General features: G+C 42.7%; 1 protein-coding gene across 1 annotated transcript in view; it reads left to right on the top strand.

Annotated features, from left to right (window-relative positions):
- Positions 1–15678, top strand: part of LOC123396947 — a 33231-nt gene extending 17553 nt beyond the window's left edge. The window contains exon 2 of the mRNA XM_045091702.1: positions 12906–15678. Coding sequence (XP_044947637.1) covers positions 12906–13481 — 576 coding nt within the window. The 3' untranslated portion in view covers positions 13482–15678. The remainder of the gene's footprint in view (positions 1–12905) is intronic.
- Positions 15679–16500: the final 822 nt, after the last annotated feature.

Below are 16500 nucleotides of genomic sequence, written 5' to 3'. Positions count from 1 at the left end.
TATAAAGGGGTTGTCAATCCCTTCAAGATTGATTGACAAGTGAGATCTGAAAGTGGAAAACAAAACAAAGTAAAAGTGTAAGGCTGAAAATATAATGTGAAGTAGACCCGGGGGCCATTGTGTTCACTAGAGGCTTCTCTCAAGATAGCAAATAATACGGTGCGTGAACAAATTACTGTCGAGCAATTGATAGAACCGCGCAAAGTCGTGACGATATATAAGGCAATGATCATACATATAGGCATCACGTCCGAGACAAGTAGACCGATTCTTTCTGCATCTACTACTATTACTCCACACAGCGACCGCTATCCAGCATGCATCTAGTGTATTGAGTTCATGACGAACAAAGTAACGCCTTAAGCAAGATGACATGATGTAGAGGGATAAACTCAAGCCAATGATGAAAACCCCATCTTTTTACCCTTGATGGCAACAACACGATGCGTGCCTCGCTGCCCCTTCTATCACTGGGAGAGGTCACCGCACGGTATGAACCCAAAACCAAGCTCTTCTCCCATTCCAAGAATCATAGATCAAGTTGGCCACATGTTGGAAATCCCCGACAACGGCTCCAGATAGGTGTTGTTGGTCACGCGATCGTCTCGAAGTAACCAACCAGTGTATGGGATCACAACAGTTTTCGAGGGTAGAGTATTCGACCCAAATTTGTTGATTCGACACGTGGGAAGCCAAAGGATATTCTCAAGTATTAGCAGTTGAGTTGTCAGCTCAACCACACCTGAAAGATTAGTATCTGCAAGCAAAGTATAAGAAGCAAAGTGGTATGATAGCAACGGTGTCCGAAAAGGGTCTGTTGTCGGCAGACTATTCCTGACTGAAGTATCAATGGCGCCAGAAAAGTATTGTAGCAGGTAACAACAAGGTAACAAGTAACAGCAGTAGCAAGGAACAACAATAGTGACAGCAGTAGTGACAGCAGTGGTAACAGCAGTAGCAGCAGTAGTGACAGCAATAGTGACAGCAGTAGCAGCAGAGCAAGTAACAATAGCAGTAGTGGGACAAACTCGTAGGCATTGGATCGGTGATTTCGCTGGATAGCATTCATCATGCGACAGTTATAACACGGAGAGATATGTAAATAGCTCCCGTTCGTCAATGAGATGTAGGCATGTATTCCGTATGTAGTCATACGTGCTTAGGGAAAAGAACTTGCATGACATCTATTGTCCATCCCTCCCATGGCAACGGGGTCCTAATGGAAATTATGGGATATTAAGGTTCTCCTTTTAATAAAGAACCGGACCAACGCATTAACACTTGGTGAATACATGATCTCCTCATACTATGGTCATCACCGAGAGTGGCTCCGGTTATTGTCACTCCGGGGTTGCCGGATCATAACACATAGTAGGTGACTACAACTTGCAAGATCGGATCTAAAACACACATATATTGGTGACAACATAATAATTTCAGATCTGAAATCATGGCACTCGGGCCTTAGTGACAACTGCTGCTGGCTACGCCTATAGGGACTTCCTTGGCAAATATGCCAAGGATCTCCTCGTGGCCTTCTGAGCTTCCATTGGTGTTCACTTGAAGAGGAAAGGGTGATGTAGCACAGTTGCAATAACTATTTCCCTCAGTTTGAGAACCAAGGTATCAATCCAGTAGGAGGATTGCGTAAAGTCCAAAGTACCTACACAAACACAAAGAGCTTGCACCCAACGCTATAAAGGGGTTGTCAATCCCTTCTAGATTGTTTGCAAAGTGAGAACTGAAAGCGGAAAGCAAAGCAAAGTAAAAGTGTAGAGCTAAAATTATGATGATGAATAGACCCGGGGGCCATAGTGTTCACTAGAGGCTTCTCTCAAAATAGCAAGTAAAACGGTGGGTGAACAAATTACTGTCGAGCAATTGATAGAACCGCGCAAAGTCGTGACGATATCTAAGGCAATAATCATACATATAGGCATCACGTCCGAGACAAGTAGACCGATACTTTCTGCATCTACTACTATTACTCCACATCGACCGCTATCCAGCATGCATCTAGTGTATTGAGTTCATGACGAACAGAGTAACGCCTTAAGCAAGATGACATGATGTAGAGGGATAAACTCAAACCAATGATGAAAACCCCATCTTTTTACCCTTGATGGCAACAACACGATGCGTGCCTCGCTACCCCTTCTGTCACTGGGTGAGGTCACCGCATGGTATGAACCCAAAACCAAGCACTTCTCCCATTGCAAGAATCGTAGATCTAGTTGGCCAAACAAAACCCACAACTCGAAGAGAATTACAAGGATATCAAATCATGCATATAAGAGATCAGCAAAGACTCAAATAATATTCATAGATAATCTGATCATAAATCCACAATTCATCGGATCTCGACAAACACCGCCAAAGAGGAATACATAGGATAGATCTCCATGAAGATCATGGAGAACTTTGTATTGAAGATCCAAGAGAGAGAAGAAGCCATCTAGCTACTCGCTATGGACCCGTAGGTCTGAAGCAAACTACTCACGCATCATCGGAGAGGCAATGGTGTTGATGAAGAATCCCTCCGTCTCCGAAACCCCCTCCGGCAGGGAACTAGAAAGGTCGCCAGATGAGATGTCACGGAAACGGAAGCTTGAGGCGGCGGAAAAGTGTTTTCGTGGATGCCCTGATTTTTATGGGATTTTATGGAATTTATAGGTCAAAGACCTAGGGCAGAGGGGGCTCAGGGGGCCCACGAGCCAGGGAGGCGCGGCCTCCCCCCTGGCCGCGCCTAGGGGGCTCATGGGGTCCCTAAGGCTCCCCTGCCTTGGCTCTCAAGTCTCCCGATCTTCTTCTGTTACGGAAAAAATCTTTTCGGGGATTTTATTCCGTTTGGACTCCGTTTCAAAATTAGATCTGAAAAGGGTCAAAAACACGGAAAAAACAGGAACTGGCACTTGGCACTGAATTAATAAGTTAGTCCCGAAAAAGATATAAAAGGCATATAAAACATCCAAAGTTTGACAAGATAATAGCATGAAACCATCAAAAATTATAGATACGTTGGAGACGTATCAAGCATCCCCAACCTTAACTCCTGCTCGTCCTCGAGTAGGGAAGTGATAAAGAATGAATTTTTGATGTTGAATGCTACATGGCATGATTGTCCTTTGTAACTTCTCTTATGTGACATGAATGTTCAGATCCGTAAGATTCAAAACAATAGTTTGCTATTGACGTGAAAACAATAATACTTCAAGAAAACTAGCAAGGTAATCACGAACTTTCAAAATAACAAGGCCAAAGAAAGTTATCCCTACAAAATCATATAGTCTGGCTATGCTCCATCATCCCCCACACAACTAATTTAGATCATGCACAACCCCGGAATTGGCCAAGTAATTGTTTTTGCACTCTTACTTTCTCAAACTTTTTTCAACTCTCACGCAGTACATGAGCGTGAGCCATGGATAAAGCACTATAGGTGGAATAGAGTGTGGTGGTGGTTGTGAGACAAAAAAGGAGAAGATGGTCACATTGACTAGGCATATTCAAAGGCTATGGAGATGCCCATTAATAGATATCAATGTGAATGAGTAGGGATTGCCATACAAAAGATGCACTAGGGCTATGAATATGTCAAAACTCTAAAGGAGAACTAGTGCATCCAACTTGCTTGCTCACGAAGACCTTGGGCAATTTCGAGGAAGCCCATCATTGGAATATACAAGCCAAGTTATATAATGAAAATTCCCACTAGTTATATGGTGGTGACAAAGAGAGGGGCTCTCAATCATGAAGAACATGGTGCTTAATATGAAGAACAAGTGTGGAAAGGAGATAGTAGCATTGTCCCTTCTCTCTTTTTCTCTTTTTTTATTTTGGGCTCTTTGGCCTCTTTTTTTATTTTGTTTGGGCTCTTTGGCCTCTTTTTTTGTTTGGGCTCTTTGGCCTCTTTTTTTTATTTCCTCACATGGGACAATACTCTATAATGATGATCATCACACTTTTATTTACTCAAAGCTCAAAGCTTACAACAAGAATGACTCCGTAGGAAATGCCTCCGTGCAATGATCTAGCGTAGCAATGACATCAAAAAAACGGACAAGCCATGAAAACAACATGCTAGATATCTTATGATCATGCAAAGCACTATGACAATGATGGCACAAGTCATGAGACGGAACGGTGGTGGTTGCATGGCAATATATCTCGGAATGGCTATGAAAATGCCATAGTAGGTAGGTATGGTGGCTATTTTGAGGAAGGCATATGGTGGTTTATGCACCGGCGAAAATTGCGCGGTACTAGAGATGCTAGCAATGGTGTAGAGGTGAAAGTGCGTAAAATCCATGGACTCAACATTAGTTATGAAGAACTCATATACTTGTTGCAAAAGTTTTTATTAGTAATCAAAACAAAGTGCTAAACGCATACTCCTATGGGAAGGGTTGGTAGGTGTAAACCATCGCGCGATCCCAACCGCAACACAAAGGATGACAACCAGTAGATCAATTATGCTCCGACTTCCTAACATAGCGGTTCACCATACGTGCATGTTACGGGAATCACTAAATTCAACACAAGTATTTCTAGATTCACAATACCCTACTAACATAACTTTTAATATTACCAAATCTACGTCTCAAAACTAATTGAGAGGAATCAAACTTCTCTTTCTACTCAATGCACATGAAGATGGAAGTTTTTGTATCCTCATTGGATATCTATCACTTTTGGGACTACTTTTATAGCACAAACCAACTACCAAACCATGCACCGCCGTGCTCTAAAAGATCTAAGTAAAGCACATAGAGCAAAATCAACTAACTCAAAAGATATAAGTGAAGCACATGTGAGTTAAATTTCCTAACTCAAAAGATATAAGTGAAGCACAACGAGTATTCTAGCAAAATCACGATGAGTGCATGTTTCTCTCACAAGGTGTGCAGCAAGGATGATTGTGACACAACAAAAATAAAAGACTCCTATGATACAAGACGCTCCAAGCAAAACACATATCATGTGGTGAATAAAAATATAGCTCCAAGTAACGTTACCGATGGATTGAAGACGAAAGAGGGGATGCCTTCCCGGGGCATCCCCAAGCTTAGGCTTTTTGGTATCCTTGAATTGGCTTGGGATGACTTGGGCATCCCCAAGCTTGAGCTCTTTCCAATCTTCATCTCCTTGTCCATAAGAGCATCACCCAAAACTTGAAAACTTCACAACACAAAACTTAAACAAAAACTCGTGATAACATTAGTATAAGAAAGCAAACCACCACTTCCTTAGGTACTGTATTAAAATTGAATTCTACTTATTTTGATGTTGGGTTACTGTATTTTCACATCTCCATGGCTAGTACCCCCCGATACTATCCATACTTTCATCAAAACAAGCAACCAACTCAACAAAAATAGAAACTGTCAAAAACAGACCAGTGTGTAGAAATCTGTATACTTCGTATACTTATGTACTTCAAATATTCTGAAAAATTAAGACTGCAGGGGTGATTTTTATATCAATCAGCAGCAAAAAGAATCAACTCAAAAGCTCTTTCTGGATAGAAATGAAAAATAATTTCGTGAGCAGAAAGTTTCTGTCTTTTTCCAGCATGATCAAACAACTATCACCCAAGCTATCATAAAGGCTTTGCTTGGCACAAACAGAAAAAGAAACACCAAAAACACAATCATAACAGAATTATGATGGTGTGGATGCAACAAAACAGAAAAGAAAAAGGATAAATTCATTGGGTTGCCTCCCAACAAGCGCTATTGTTTAATACCCTTAGCTAGGCATAAGGTAATGGAATCATGTATAGTCATCTTTGGTGCCCAAACCATAAGTAGCGTGATCATTCATCATCTTAAGATCTTCATCTTTCTTGCTAGATGATTCACCGCTAACCTTAGGAACAAAAACAGACTTGGTAGCCTTATTGTGGGAAGAATTTGGAGTATTTTGCACAGCGGCAAAAGCGGAACCCAAGTTGGTTATAACATCCTCTAGTTTGCCAATTCTAGCTGAATCATTAACTATGGGTTCCTTCTCCTTTAAATTTTTCAAAACCATTCCCACCTTGGATCCATACTGAGTGATTTGATTGTGGATCTTTTTATCCAAACTCTCAATGAGTTCAATCGTAGCAACTTTGTTTTCAATGGTGAAAGGACGTGGATGTCGCCTAGAGGGGGGTGAATAGGCACTTTAAAATAATTAAGGTTTAGGCTTGAACAAATGCGGAATAAAACTAACATTTAATATGTCAAGAACAAAACCTACAAACAACTAGGCTCACCTATGTGCACCAACAACTTATGCTAAGCAAGATAAACAACTAAGTGATAGCAAGATATATTACAATAAACAATATGTCTATCACAAAGTAAAGTGCATAAGTAAAGGGTTCGGGTAAGAGATAACCGAGGCACGGGGAGACGATGATGTATCCCGAAGTTCAGACCCTTGCGGATGCTAATCTCCTTTGGAGCGGTGTGGAGGCACAATGCTCCCCAAGATGCCACTAAGGCCACCGTAATCTCCTCACGCCCTCGCACAATGCAAGATGTCGTGATTCCACTAAGGGACCCTTGAGGGCGGTCACCGAACCCGTACAAATGGCAACCCTTGGGGGCGGTCACCGAACCCGTACACGTGGAAACCCTTGGGGGCGGTTACCGGTACCCGTACAAATTGCTCGAGGCAATCTCCACAACCTAATTGGAGACCCCGACGCTTGCCCGGAGCTTCACACCACAATGATTGAGCTCCGAGACACCACCAAGCTTCTAGGATGCCAAAGCATCCACGAAGAACAATATCTAGGGTACTAAGTACCAAAGGTAGTAAGCTTCTCAACTTCTCACTTCCACGTATCACCGTGGAGAACTCAAACCGATGCAACTAATGCAATGGCAAGAACACACGAAGTGGTCAAGTCCCTCACACTCAAATCCCTCCACAACAACGAAAGCTATGGAGAAATATGAGAGGAAGAACAAGGAGCTCACAAAGAACTCCAAGATCTAGATCCAAGGGGTTCCCCTCACATAGAGGAGAAAGTAATTGGTGGAGATGTGGATCTAGATCTCCTCTCTCTTTTCCCTCAAGAACAAGCAAGAATCATTGGAGGGATTGAGAGTTAGCAAGCTCTATGAATGTCAACAATGGAGGTAGAACAAGAGCTCAACGGATGGATAAGGCCAAGGGGGAAGAAGACCCCCTTTATATAGTGGGGGAAGGAATCAGACCGTTACCCCCACTTACAGCCCGAGCCCAGCGGTACTACCGCTGGCTGCAGCGGTACTACCGCTGGCTGCAGCGGTGCTACCCCTGACCCTCCGGCGGTACTACCGCTGGCTGCAGCGGTGCTACCCCTGACCCTCCGGCGGTACTACCGCTGGCTGCAGCGGTGCTACCGCTGAGCCCATGGTAGCCCAAAGATACTACTGGGCCAACCACCGCCAAGAAAGTCTTCGCAAGAATGTCCGACGCAGTACAACCGCAAAGATGACGGTACTAAAAACTTGGAGCGGTACTACCGCTGGCCAAGGGCGGTACTACCGCTGGGACAGCGGTACTACCGCCAGCTCTAGTGGTACTACCGCTAGGGCCAGCGGTACTACTGCCAACTCTAGCGGTACTACCGCTAGGTCCAGCGGTACTACCGCTCGCCACTGAAACAGCCATAACTTTCGCATACGAGCTCCGAATCGAGCAAACCCAAGCTTGTTGAAATCTTAAGACCATGCAGATATGAAAATACCAATGATATAGAGATGTGAGTCCTCTATGAATGAAGAACCGGCAAAAACTCCAACATCGAAAATGTCATGTGGACTCTGTTTTCGATGAACTCGAGCTTGTCACGAAGATGACCATAAGCTCTAAAACTCACAAAGAGAAACACCAAACAAGAACAAAGAAGTATGATGCAAGGATGCAAATGGTTTGAGCTCTCAACGAACGATACGATTAAGCTACTTACTTGAGAGCCCCCCTTGATAGTACAACAATCTATCCTAAACAGAAAACCTATCAAGGGCAACCCTATACCTTGCACCTCGTCCTCTTGAGCTAGATGATGATGATCTTGGCTTCCTCAAGATGGACCACCTTTCTTGATTGTGTTGGCTTGATGAAGACTAGTTGATTGCTCCCCCATACTCACCATGGGTGAGCCACTCTTCAACATATCTTCACAAGTCCATTGCCACCATAAATGGACGGCAAGCTTCAAGCATGATATCTTTGTGCTGATCCACTTGAACTTGCACATCGCAATCTTGATGACGATCACAACTTGACGTCATACTTCATGGGTTGTATGAGATCTTCCCTTTGACGCAAGCCCATGGAAACACACCTAACCCCCACATAGAACTCTCACGAAGACCATGGGTTAGTACACAAACACGTAATGGACAATGCTTACCATACCATGGGATCACTTGATCCCTCTCGGTACATCTTGTACGCTTTGTGTGTTGATCATCTTGATTTACTCTTTGTCTGAGATCTTGATCAACCATGTGTCTCTATGACCATTCTTTGGATAATACCTTGAATACAATCTTGGTCATCGTATAAACTCCTTGAACCCAACAGATGGACTTCAAGAAGTGCCTATGGACAAATCCTATAAATGTAACTTAAGGCAACCATTAGTCCATAGGAATTGTCATCAATTACCAAAACCACATATGGAGATATATGCTCTAACAAATGGTATCAAGCCTACGCATCACATGTTCCAGAGTTAAGATAGTTCCATTAACCATGAGCGGGGGTGAGCCTACCAAACTTGTAATAGCTCTGTAAGAATCAACGGTATGGCTACCCAAGAAATTTCCGCCTACGATGGTGTCAAGAATATACCTATTCCAAGGAGAAATACCCACATAAAAACTGCGAAGCAGGACGGTAGTGGATTGCTTACGAGTAGATCTACTCTGAGCATTGCAAATCCTATACCAAGCGTCCTTTAAGTTTTCTTCCTCGTTTTGCTTGAAATTGAGAACTTCGTTCTCGGGGGTATCGTTTGGAGTAATGCGTCTAGCCATTGATAGACTATCCCACACACAAACAAGCAAAAAGCAAGCGAGAAAAATGGGCGAAAGAAAAAGGCAAAAGAAAACGGCAAATGAAAACGGCAAATGAGAAGTGGGGGAGAGGAAAACGAGAGGCAACTGACAAACAAAGTAAATGCAAGAGATGAGTTTGTGACACTTACTTGGATAAGATCTTGACTTGATCCTCCCCGGCAATGGCGCCAGAAATCCTTCTGCTGCTGGCTACGCCTATAGGGACTTCCTTGGCAAATATGCCAAGGATCTCCTCGCGGCCTTCTGAGCTTGCGTTGGTGTTCCCTTGAAGAGGAAAGGGTTATGTAGCACAGTCGCAGTAAGTATTTCCCTCAGTTTGAGAACCAAGGTATCAATCCAGTAGGAGCATCACGTCAAGTCCAAAGTACCTGCACAAACACAAAGAGCTTGCACCCAACGCTATAAAGGGGTTGTCAATCCCTTCTAGATTGTCTGCAAAGTGAGAAATGAAAGCGGAAAGCAAAGCAAAGTAAAAGTGTAGAGCTGAAATTATGATGATGAATAGACCCGGGGGCCATAGTGTTCACTAGAGGCTTCTCTCAAAATAGCAAGTAAAACGGTGGGTGAACAAATTACTGCCGAGCAATTGATAGAACCGCGCAAAGTCATGGCGATATCTAAGGCAATGATCATACATATAGACATCACGTCCGACACAAGTAGACCGATACTTTCTACATCTACTACTATTACTCCACACATCGACCGCTTTCCAGCATGCATCTAGTGTATTGAGTTCACGACGAACAGAGTAACGCCTTAAGCAAGATGACATGATGTAGAGGGATCAAACCAATGATGAAAACCCCATCTTTTTACCCTTGATGGCAACAACACGATGCGTGCTTTGCTACCCCTTCTGTCACTGGGTGAGGTCACCGCACGGTATGAACCCAAAACCAAGCACTTCTCCCATTGCAAGAATCATAGATCTAGTTGGCCAAACAAAAACCACAACTCGAAGAGAATTACAAGGATATGAAATCATGCATATAAGAGATCAGCAAAGACTCAAATAATATTCATAGATAATCTGATCATAAATCCACAATTCATCGGATCTCGACAAACACACTGCCAAAGAGGATTACATCGGATAGATCTCCATGAATATCATGGAGAACTTTGTATTGAAGATCCAAGAGAGAGAAGAAGCCATCTAGATACTAGCTATGGACCCGTAGGTCTGAAGTAAACTACTCACGCATCATCGGAGAGGCAATGGTGTTGATGAAGAAGCCCTCCATCTCCGAAACCCCCTCCGGCAGGGCACCGAAAAGGTCTTAGATGAGATCTCGCGGGAACGGAAGCTTGTGGCGGCGGAAAAGTGTTTTCGTGGATGCCTTGATTTTTATGGGATTTTATGGAATTTATAGGCCAAAGACCTAGGGCAGAGGGGGCTCAGGGGGGCCATGAGCGAGGAACCCTGGTCGCGCCTAGGGGGCTCATGGGGTCCCTAAGGCTCCCCTGCCTTGGCTCTCAAGTCTCCCGATCTTCTTCTGTTACGGAAAAAATCTTTTCGGGGATTTTATTCCGTTTGGACTCCGTTTCAAAATTAGATCTGAAAAGGGTCAAAAACACGGAAAAAACAGGAACTGGCACTTGGCACTGAATTAATAAGTTAGTCCCGAAAAAGATATAAAAGGCATATAAAACATCCAAAGTTTGACAAGATAATAGCATGAAACCATAAAAAATTATAGATACGTTGGAGACGTATCAACAAGCATTAAGCATGGCAAAGTAGTAGCAACATCAATCTGAGAACATAGTGGATACTAGGGATCAATCCCCGTCAAAACTAACTCGATTACATGATAGATCTCATCCAACTCATCACCGTCCAACAAGCCTACGAATAGATTACTCACGAACGGTGAAGAGCTTCATGGAATTGGCGATGAAGCAAGGTTGATGATGACGATGGCGACGATCCCCCTCTCCGGAGCCCAAAACGGACTCCAGATCTGCCCTCCAGCGCGAGAACGTGATGTGGCGGCGCCTCCGTATCGTAAAACGCGTTGAACTCTTCTCCTTGATTTTTTTTCCGGGCGAAAGGGAATAAATAGAGCTTGAATTGGGGGCGGCGGAGCCACGTGGGCCCCACGAGTCTGGTTTGCGCGGCCAGGGGGTGGCCGCGCCACCTGGGCTCGTGGCCCACTCGCACACCCCCTCCGGTGGATCTTTGTGCAGGTATTTTCCATATATTCCATAAAAATTCTCCGTAAATTTTCAGGACATTCCGAGAACTTTTATTTCTGCACAAAAACAACACCATGGCAATTCTGCTGAAAATAACATCGGTCTGGGTTAGTTCCATTCAAATCATGCAAATTAGAGTCCAAAACAAGGGCAAAAGAGTTTGGAAAAGTAGATACGACGGAGACGTATCAACTCCCCCAAGCTTAAAACCTTGCTTGTCCTGAAGCAATTCAGTTGACAAACTGAAAGAGAAAGAAAAACTTTGATAAACTCTGTTTGATCTTGTTGTTGCAACTATGTCTAACTCATAACCAAAATTTCAGCAAGATCACAAGTTAACCACATAAGCAAATGACAAGTAGGTCTCACGGTAAACTAATATCAATGGCATAATCAATTGGCGAGCAAATAATAATAAGTTTCACATACCAACACTTCAATCAAAACAAGCATGAAGCAATATGAATAGGTGGTATCTCACTAGCTCTTTCTGAGACCGCAAAACATAAATGCAGAGCACTTCCAAAGATCAAGGGTTGACTAAACATTGTAATTCATGGCAAAGAAGATCCAGTCATAGTCATACTCAATTACAGTCAAAAGCAAAGTATAAAAATGACAGAGGTGCTCTCTAATTGGTGCTTTTATAAGAAGAGGATGACTCAACAGGAACATAAATAGACAGGCCCTTTCACTACAAGAAATATGGTCAATTATGACCAAAATTATTGACAGAGGTTTAATTGGTCATAGATCAATGACCAAAATTCACAAATTGCTTGTGAAGACTGTGGATGGGTCAAAACCCTATCATGTCATGACCATTTAGGGTGAATAGGTCATTATCTAATTGCATAGAATGGTCATAAAGATGTGAATGATGCATACTAGCTTATTTCAAGTCCATCATGACGAAATTATATTATCATAGAAATCTCCTGAGGGTGTCTGGATGACAACTCAATAATTTTATCAAGGTGTGTGTTTAATTGTCAATTTTTTGTCTAGGTGTATGTCTAGTTGTCAATTTTAATAGCCAGACACACGACTATGATGGACAAATTGATAGACGTGTCGCGTGGTTGTCAATGGCATATAATTGATAAAATTCATAAAAATGGGGCCAACAAGACTCAATCAAAGACATGTCACTAGTTCAAGAAGCACCTACGAGTAGGCATTTATCGTGCACATGCTGTAGTAGCGGTTGGAAATCTTTTTAATTATATATGTGTTCTGTTATGGGCCTCCTTTGGGCCAAACCTGAACCAAGTCCATATTTTTATAAATAAAAGAAAAATTATTGGTTGAAGGCCCGCTACTAGAAACAAACCCTAGAAAACAAAAATACCGGGTCAAGTCTACCGCAAGGGGCAGCGGTGGCGCGACTGACCATCACTTGCACCCAGCAGGCAGCGGGTGGTGCCGTGGCCGACCATAAATTACGTCGGGCAGGCAACACGCATCTCAGAAAAATGATATGTGTATTCACTCGATTAGAGGAATTATGTTTCTGTCTATATAATATGTGCAAAGATTTTTAGCTCCAAATCGTCTCCAGTCACACCTAAAATCTTTCCCGCTACTACAAAAACTTTCCCGCTTCACATATGAGGGTATTTTCATCAAGTATTTCAGCCGCACCGCACCATACAGCAGCTCCCGTCCAAACATTTCCCCCAAATCCCCTCGAACCCTAGCCGCCATGTCCCCCCTCGAACCCTAGCCACCCCTGCCTTCCCCTCGAGCGCGAGCAACGGCCGATCCAGACACTGGCGGCGCAACGCGAGCAGCGGCCCGATCGATCCAGCCACCGGCGGCGCGTCCCCTCGAGCGCAAGCAGCGCCCGATCCAGCCACCGGCGGCGCGTCCCCTCGAGCCCGAGCAGCGGCCGATCCAGCCATCGGCGGCGCAACGCGAGCAGTGGGCCATCGATCCAACCACCGGCGGCGCGGTGCGAGCAACAGCCCGATCGATCCAGCCACTGGCGACGCGACGCGAGCAACGGCCCAATCGATCCAGCCATCGGCAGGGCAGCGCGAGCAATGGTTCGGTCAATCCAGCCGCTTGCGTGGTGGGGCGAGCAACAGATGGTCCAACCACCGAGGGGCGGCGCAAGCAGATCTTCCTGCTGTCCATGAGCCTGCTTGCTTGGTTTTCGCCCAGATCATCCATCCATCCATAGTTTCTATCCATACGCACCTCGTCCACTGACTGTTAACCACACATCCATCGCTAGTACATCTCTCGCCTGCTCTGCTGCACGGTGCCCTGATTCCGGTTTCGTTTGATGATGCATATTAGGATGTCGTGGGCTGGGACGGTGGTGTTCTTCCATGTCATGCTCTGATCGTCGTCGTTGCTCCGCTGATCGACATTGCTCTAAGAGGACACGTGATCTCGGTTCAGCGAGCTGGTGTTCTTCCTACTTGTTTAGCTTAAGATTAATTCTTCTTGCTAAGTTCTTCCTAGCTTTTCAGCATCAGCAGTATTGCTAGTGGGAGCAGGAATCATGATGCATCATCTCATCTTCTATTATAGTTGTTGATAAGAAGAAACTCTTTCATTGGTGTTGTCTGTAGTGTTTGTTAGGAAATGAAAAGAAATGTTGGCCTGAATGTTATTGCATGCCGATAGCAAAGCTTGCGATCTGGGTGATCGTTTTGACAGAACTCAATGTCCATGACCATGTTAACAAAGTGGTTTGTTAGTGGTCAAAAGAAAAAGGCGTTTCAGGCACTGCCTTTTTGTTTTGCTTTTCTTTAGATGGAATCACTTTTGGAGATAGAAAATTTCCAAATTAACATCTGTTTTGCATTTTCTGTAAACTTAAATATTTAATCCTCCTCTTACACTTAAATTGCTGCAAATATAATGCACTAAACTGCAAAAGTATTTAATTTTGCAGTGGCTGTAAACTGAACAAATAGTATATTATATGAAGATATGATACATAAGCAATATTTTTCAATAGCTAAAAATATGGAGGCTACAACTTGTGTATTTTGGTATGACAGTGCGCAATTTATGTCGACGACAAGTAGTGAAGTGTGTGTGTCTAGATATTATATGTGCAACTTGAGTGCTTATCTACCTTTCAAAGTATCTACCTTTCAAAGTATTTCAAATTGGATTATAATCCTTATGAGCCTTTATGGTTGCTTCATTAATTCTGATGTTTGTTTTTTCATGGTAGGAAACATGTCAGTCGAACAACTGGAACCGTTCGTAAGTTAAGTTCCATCACAAAACTGGTTCTTGCCCCTATATTTTTGTAGGGCGATTCTGTTATCTCCTAGTACACTGCTACTACACAATAGCCAACAATGTTGAATACTGTTATATTTCTAGAATAAATACAATAGCAAACAATGTTGAATATTGTTATATTTCTACAGAATAGCCAACAATGGCTGATAAATACGAGTATCGTCATATAATTCATGTCTGATATTTCTAGAATATGTAATTGGTAGCCAGCAATGTTGTTTTTAGTTTGACAGACATGGATGATAAGTTCCAGTACAACTTCATGTGATGCAATATTCTTTGCTTTCTGAATTTATTAATAGTCGTTGCCAAACTCATGTGTTTATACAAATCATGTTTGCTACTTTGTTAATAAATCATGCGCTTCTTAATTCTTTTTATGTATGGCTTGCTGTCAAAACACTAAACTTAAGATGTCCTTGATTAATTGAGTGAAGCCATCATTATAGTAGTTGTATAATGTACGAGTTATTCATCTCCTAGTGGAGGAGCATGTAACTTTTGGTCGCATGTGTTGTGTGATTAAAATGATGACTACATTATACTTTGATTTTTTGCTTGGGTTGTAGTCTTCTAGAATTCTGTTCGTTATTATTACTACTGTTATATTGTCTTGAGAGCTATGTTCTCAACCTATCCTATTGATATAAGTGCTTGTTGTCATGTTTGTGCTAAATATTTAATTGAATATTGATAAATATTTAATCGACTACTGATATCCTGTGTCTAGTTGAGTTACTATATTAAGTAGTATTATGTAGCCAGTTTCGTGCGTGCTGTAAATAAGATGTTGCCCCTTTTTTAAATAACATCACTTGTCTTCTTGACTTGTTTTCAAATAAGTATCGTGTGCAATGTGTAGGCTTCATTTTTAGTAAAATCTGTGGCTGAATATATTGATGGCATTGTACATATTTCTTTAAATGCCAGGCTGACATGGAAAGTGTTATGGAACAAGAGGTACCACAACCTGGAGAACCAAATTGTTGCTGTTGTTGCTGACATTCTCACTACAAAATGTCTCTTAGCACATTCCTTCAAAATTTTGGCCTTGAGTCAACCTTCAAATTTTGTAATCCTGTGATGTAATGATACTACTATGTTATTTGAGTTATATTATTATTATCATTATATTCTTCTATTCTTTTGGTTGACTACCAAATTGTCAACAGAAATACTGTTGATTTTCCTTGAATAAGAGCTGGGCCAATTGATGATGAAATGAATAAATAGCATGTACGTTGCCTCAGCCTAAGAATTAACGTTAACAGGTTGATTTGTTGGGCTCTTTCAATGGTTGTGGCCCAAAAGTAAATCTAAAAATTGATTGCGTTAATGGGCTTGATCCATTATTGGGCTCGGCCCATTTAAACAACAGATTTCAACTAGTCCTACATGGCGTCCACATGTCATTTTGACACGTCAGCATGTGCCACATGGGCATTGCCATGTTGGCTGGCCACATCAGATCCTACGTGTTTTAGGCTCATCCGTAATGACCATAATTTTGGTCGTGGATTTTACGACCAAAATTTTGGTCAAGGGCGGCCATGACCAAAATTCCAAAAAAGGTCATCTTTGTTCGTTCTTGACGGCCAACTGTTGACGTTCTGAATTTGGTCAAAAGAAGGTCAATAAACGAAAACAATGACAAATCAACGACCAAAACGGGGAGTCATAATTGACCTTATTTCTTGTAGTGTTTGCAGAGGGAAGCATTGATTTGCAAAGGTCCCAGAGCTCAAGCTTTGAAAACAGAGATGATAATTTTGGGTGGTATGCTTTCATTGTCAACGCAATGACCAAGAGTTCTCAACATCTTCCACGCTACACATGCTATAGGAGGTTCCCAAACAGAAAAGTAAAGTTTTAACTCCCCCACCACCAATCAATCACACTCCACGGCTAGCCGAATCCTCGGATACCGTCCATACCAACATCAATCCAGGGGGAGTCTTGTTTT

The sequence above is a fragment of the Hordeum vulgare genome, chromosome 5H (genome assembly GCF_904849725.1).
Source record: "Hordeum vulgare subsp. vulgare chromosome 5H, MorexV3_pseudomolecules_assembly, whole genome shotgun sequence".
NCBI classification, from domain to species: Eukaryota; Viridiplantae; Streptophyta; class Magnoliopsida; order Poales; family Poaceae; genus Hordeum; species Hordeum vulgare.
The sequence above is the reverse complement of the archived record's forward strand: the minus strand, read 5'-3'. Positions and strand labels throughout refer to the sequence as shown.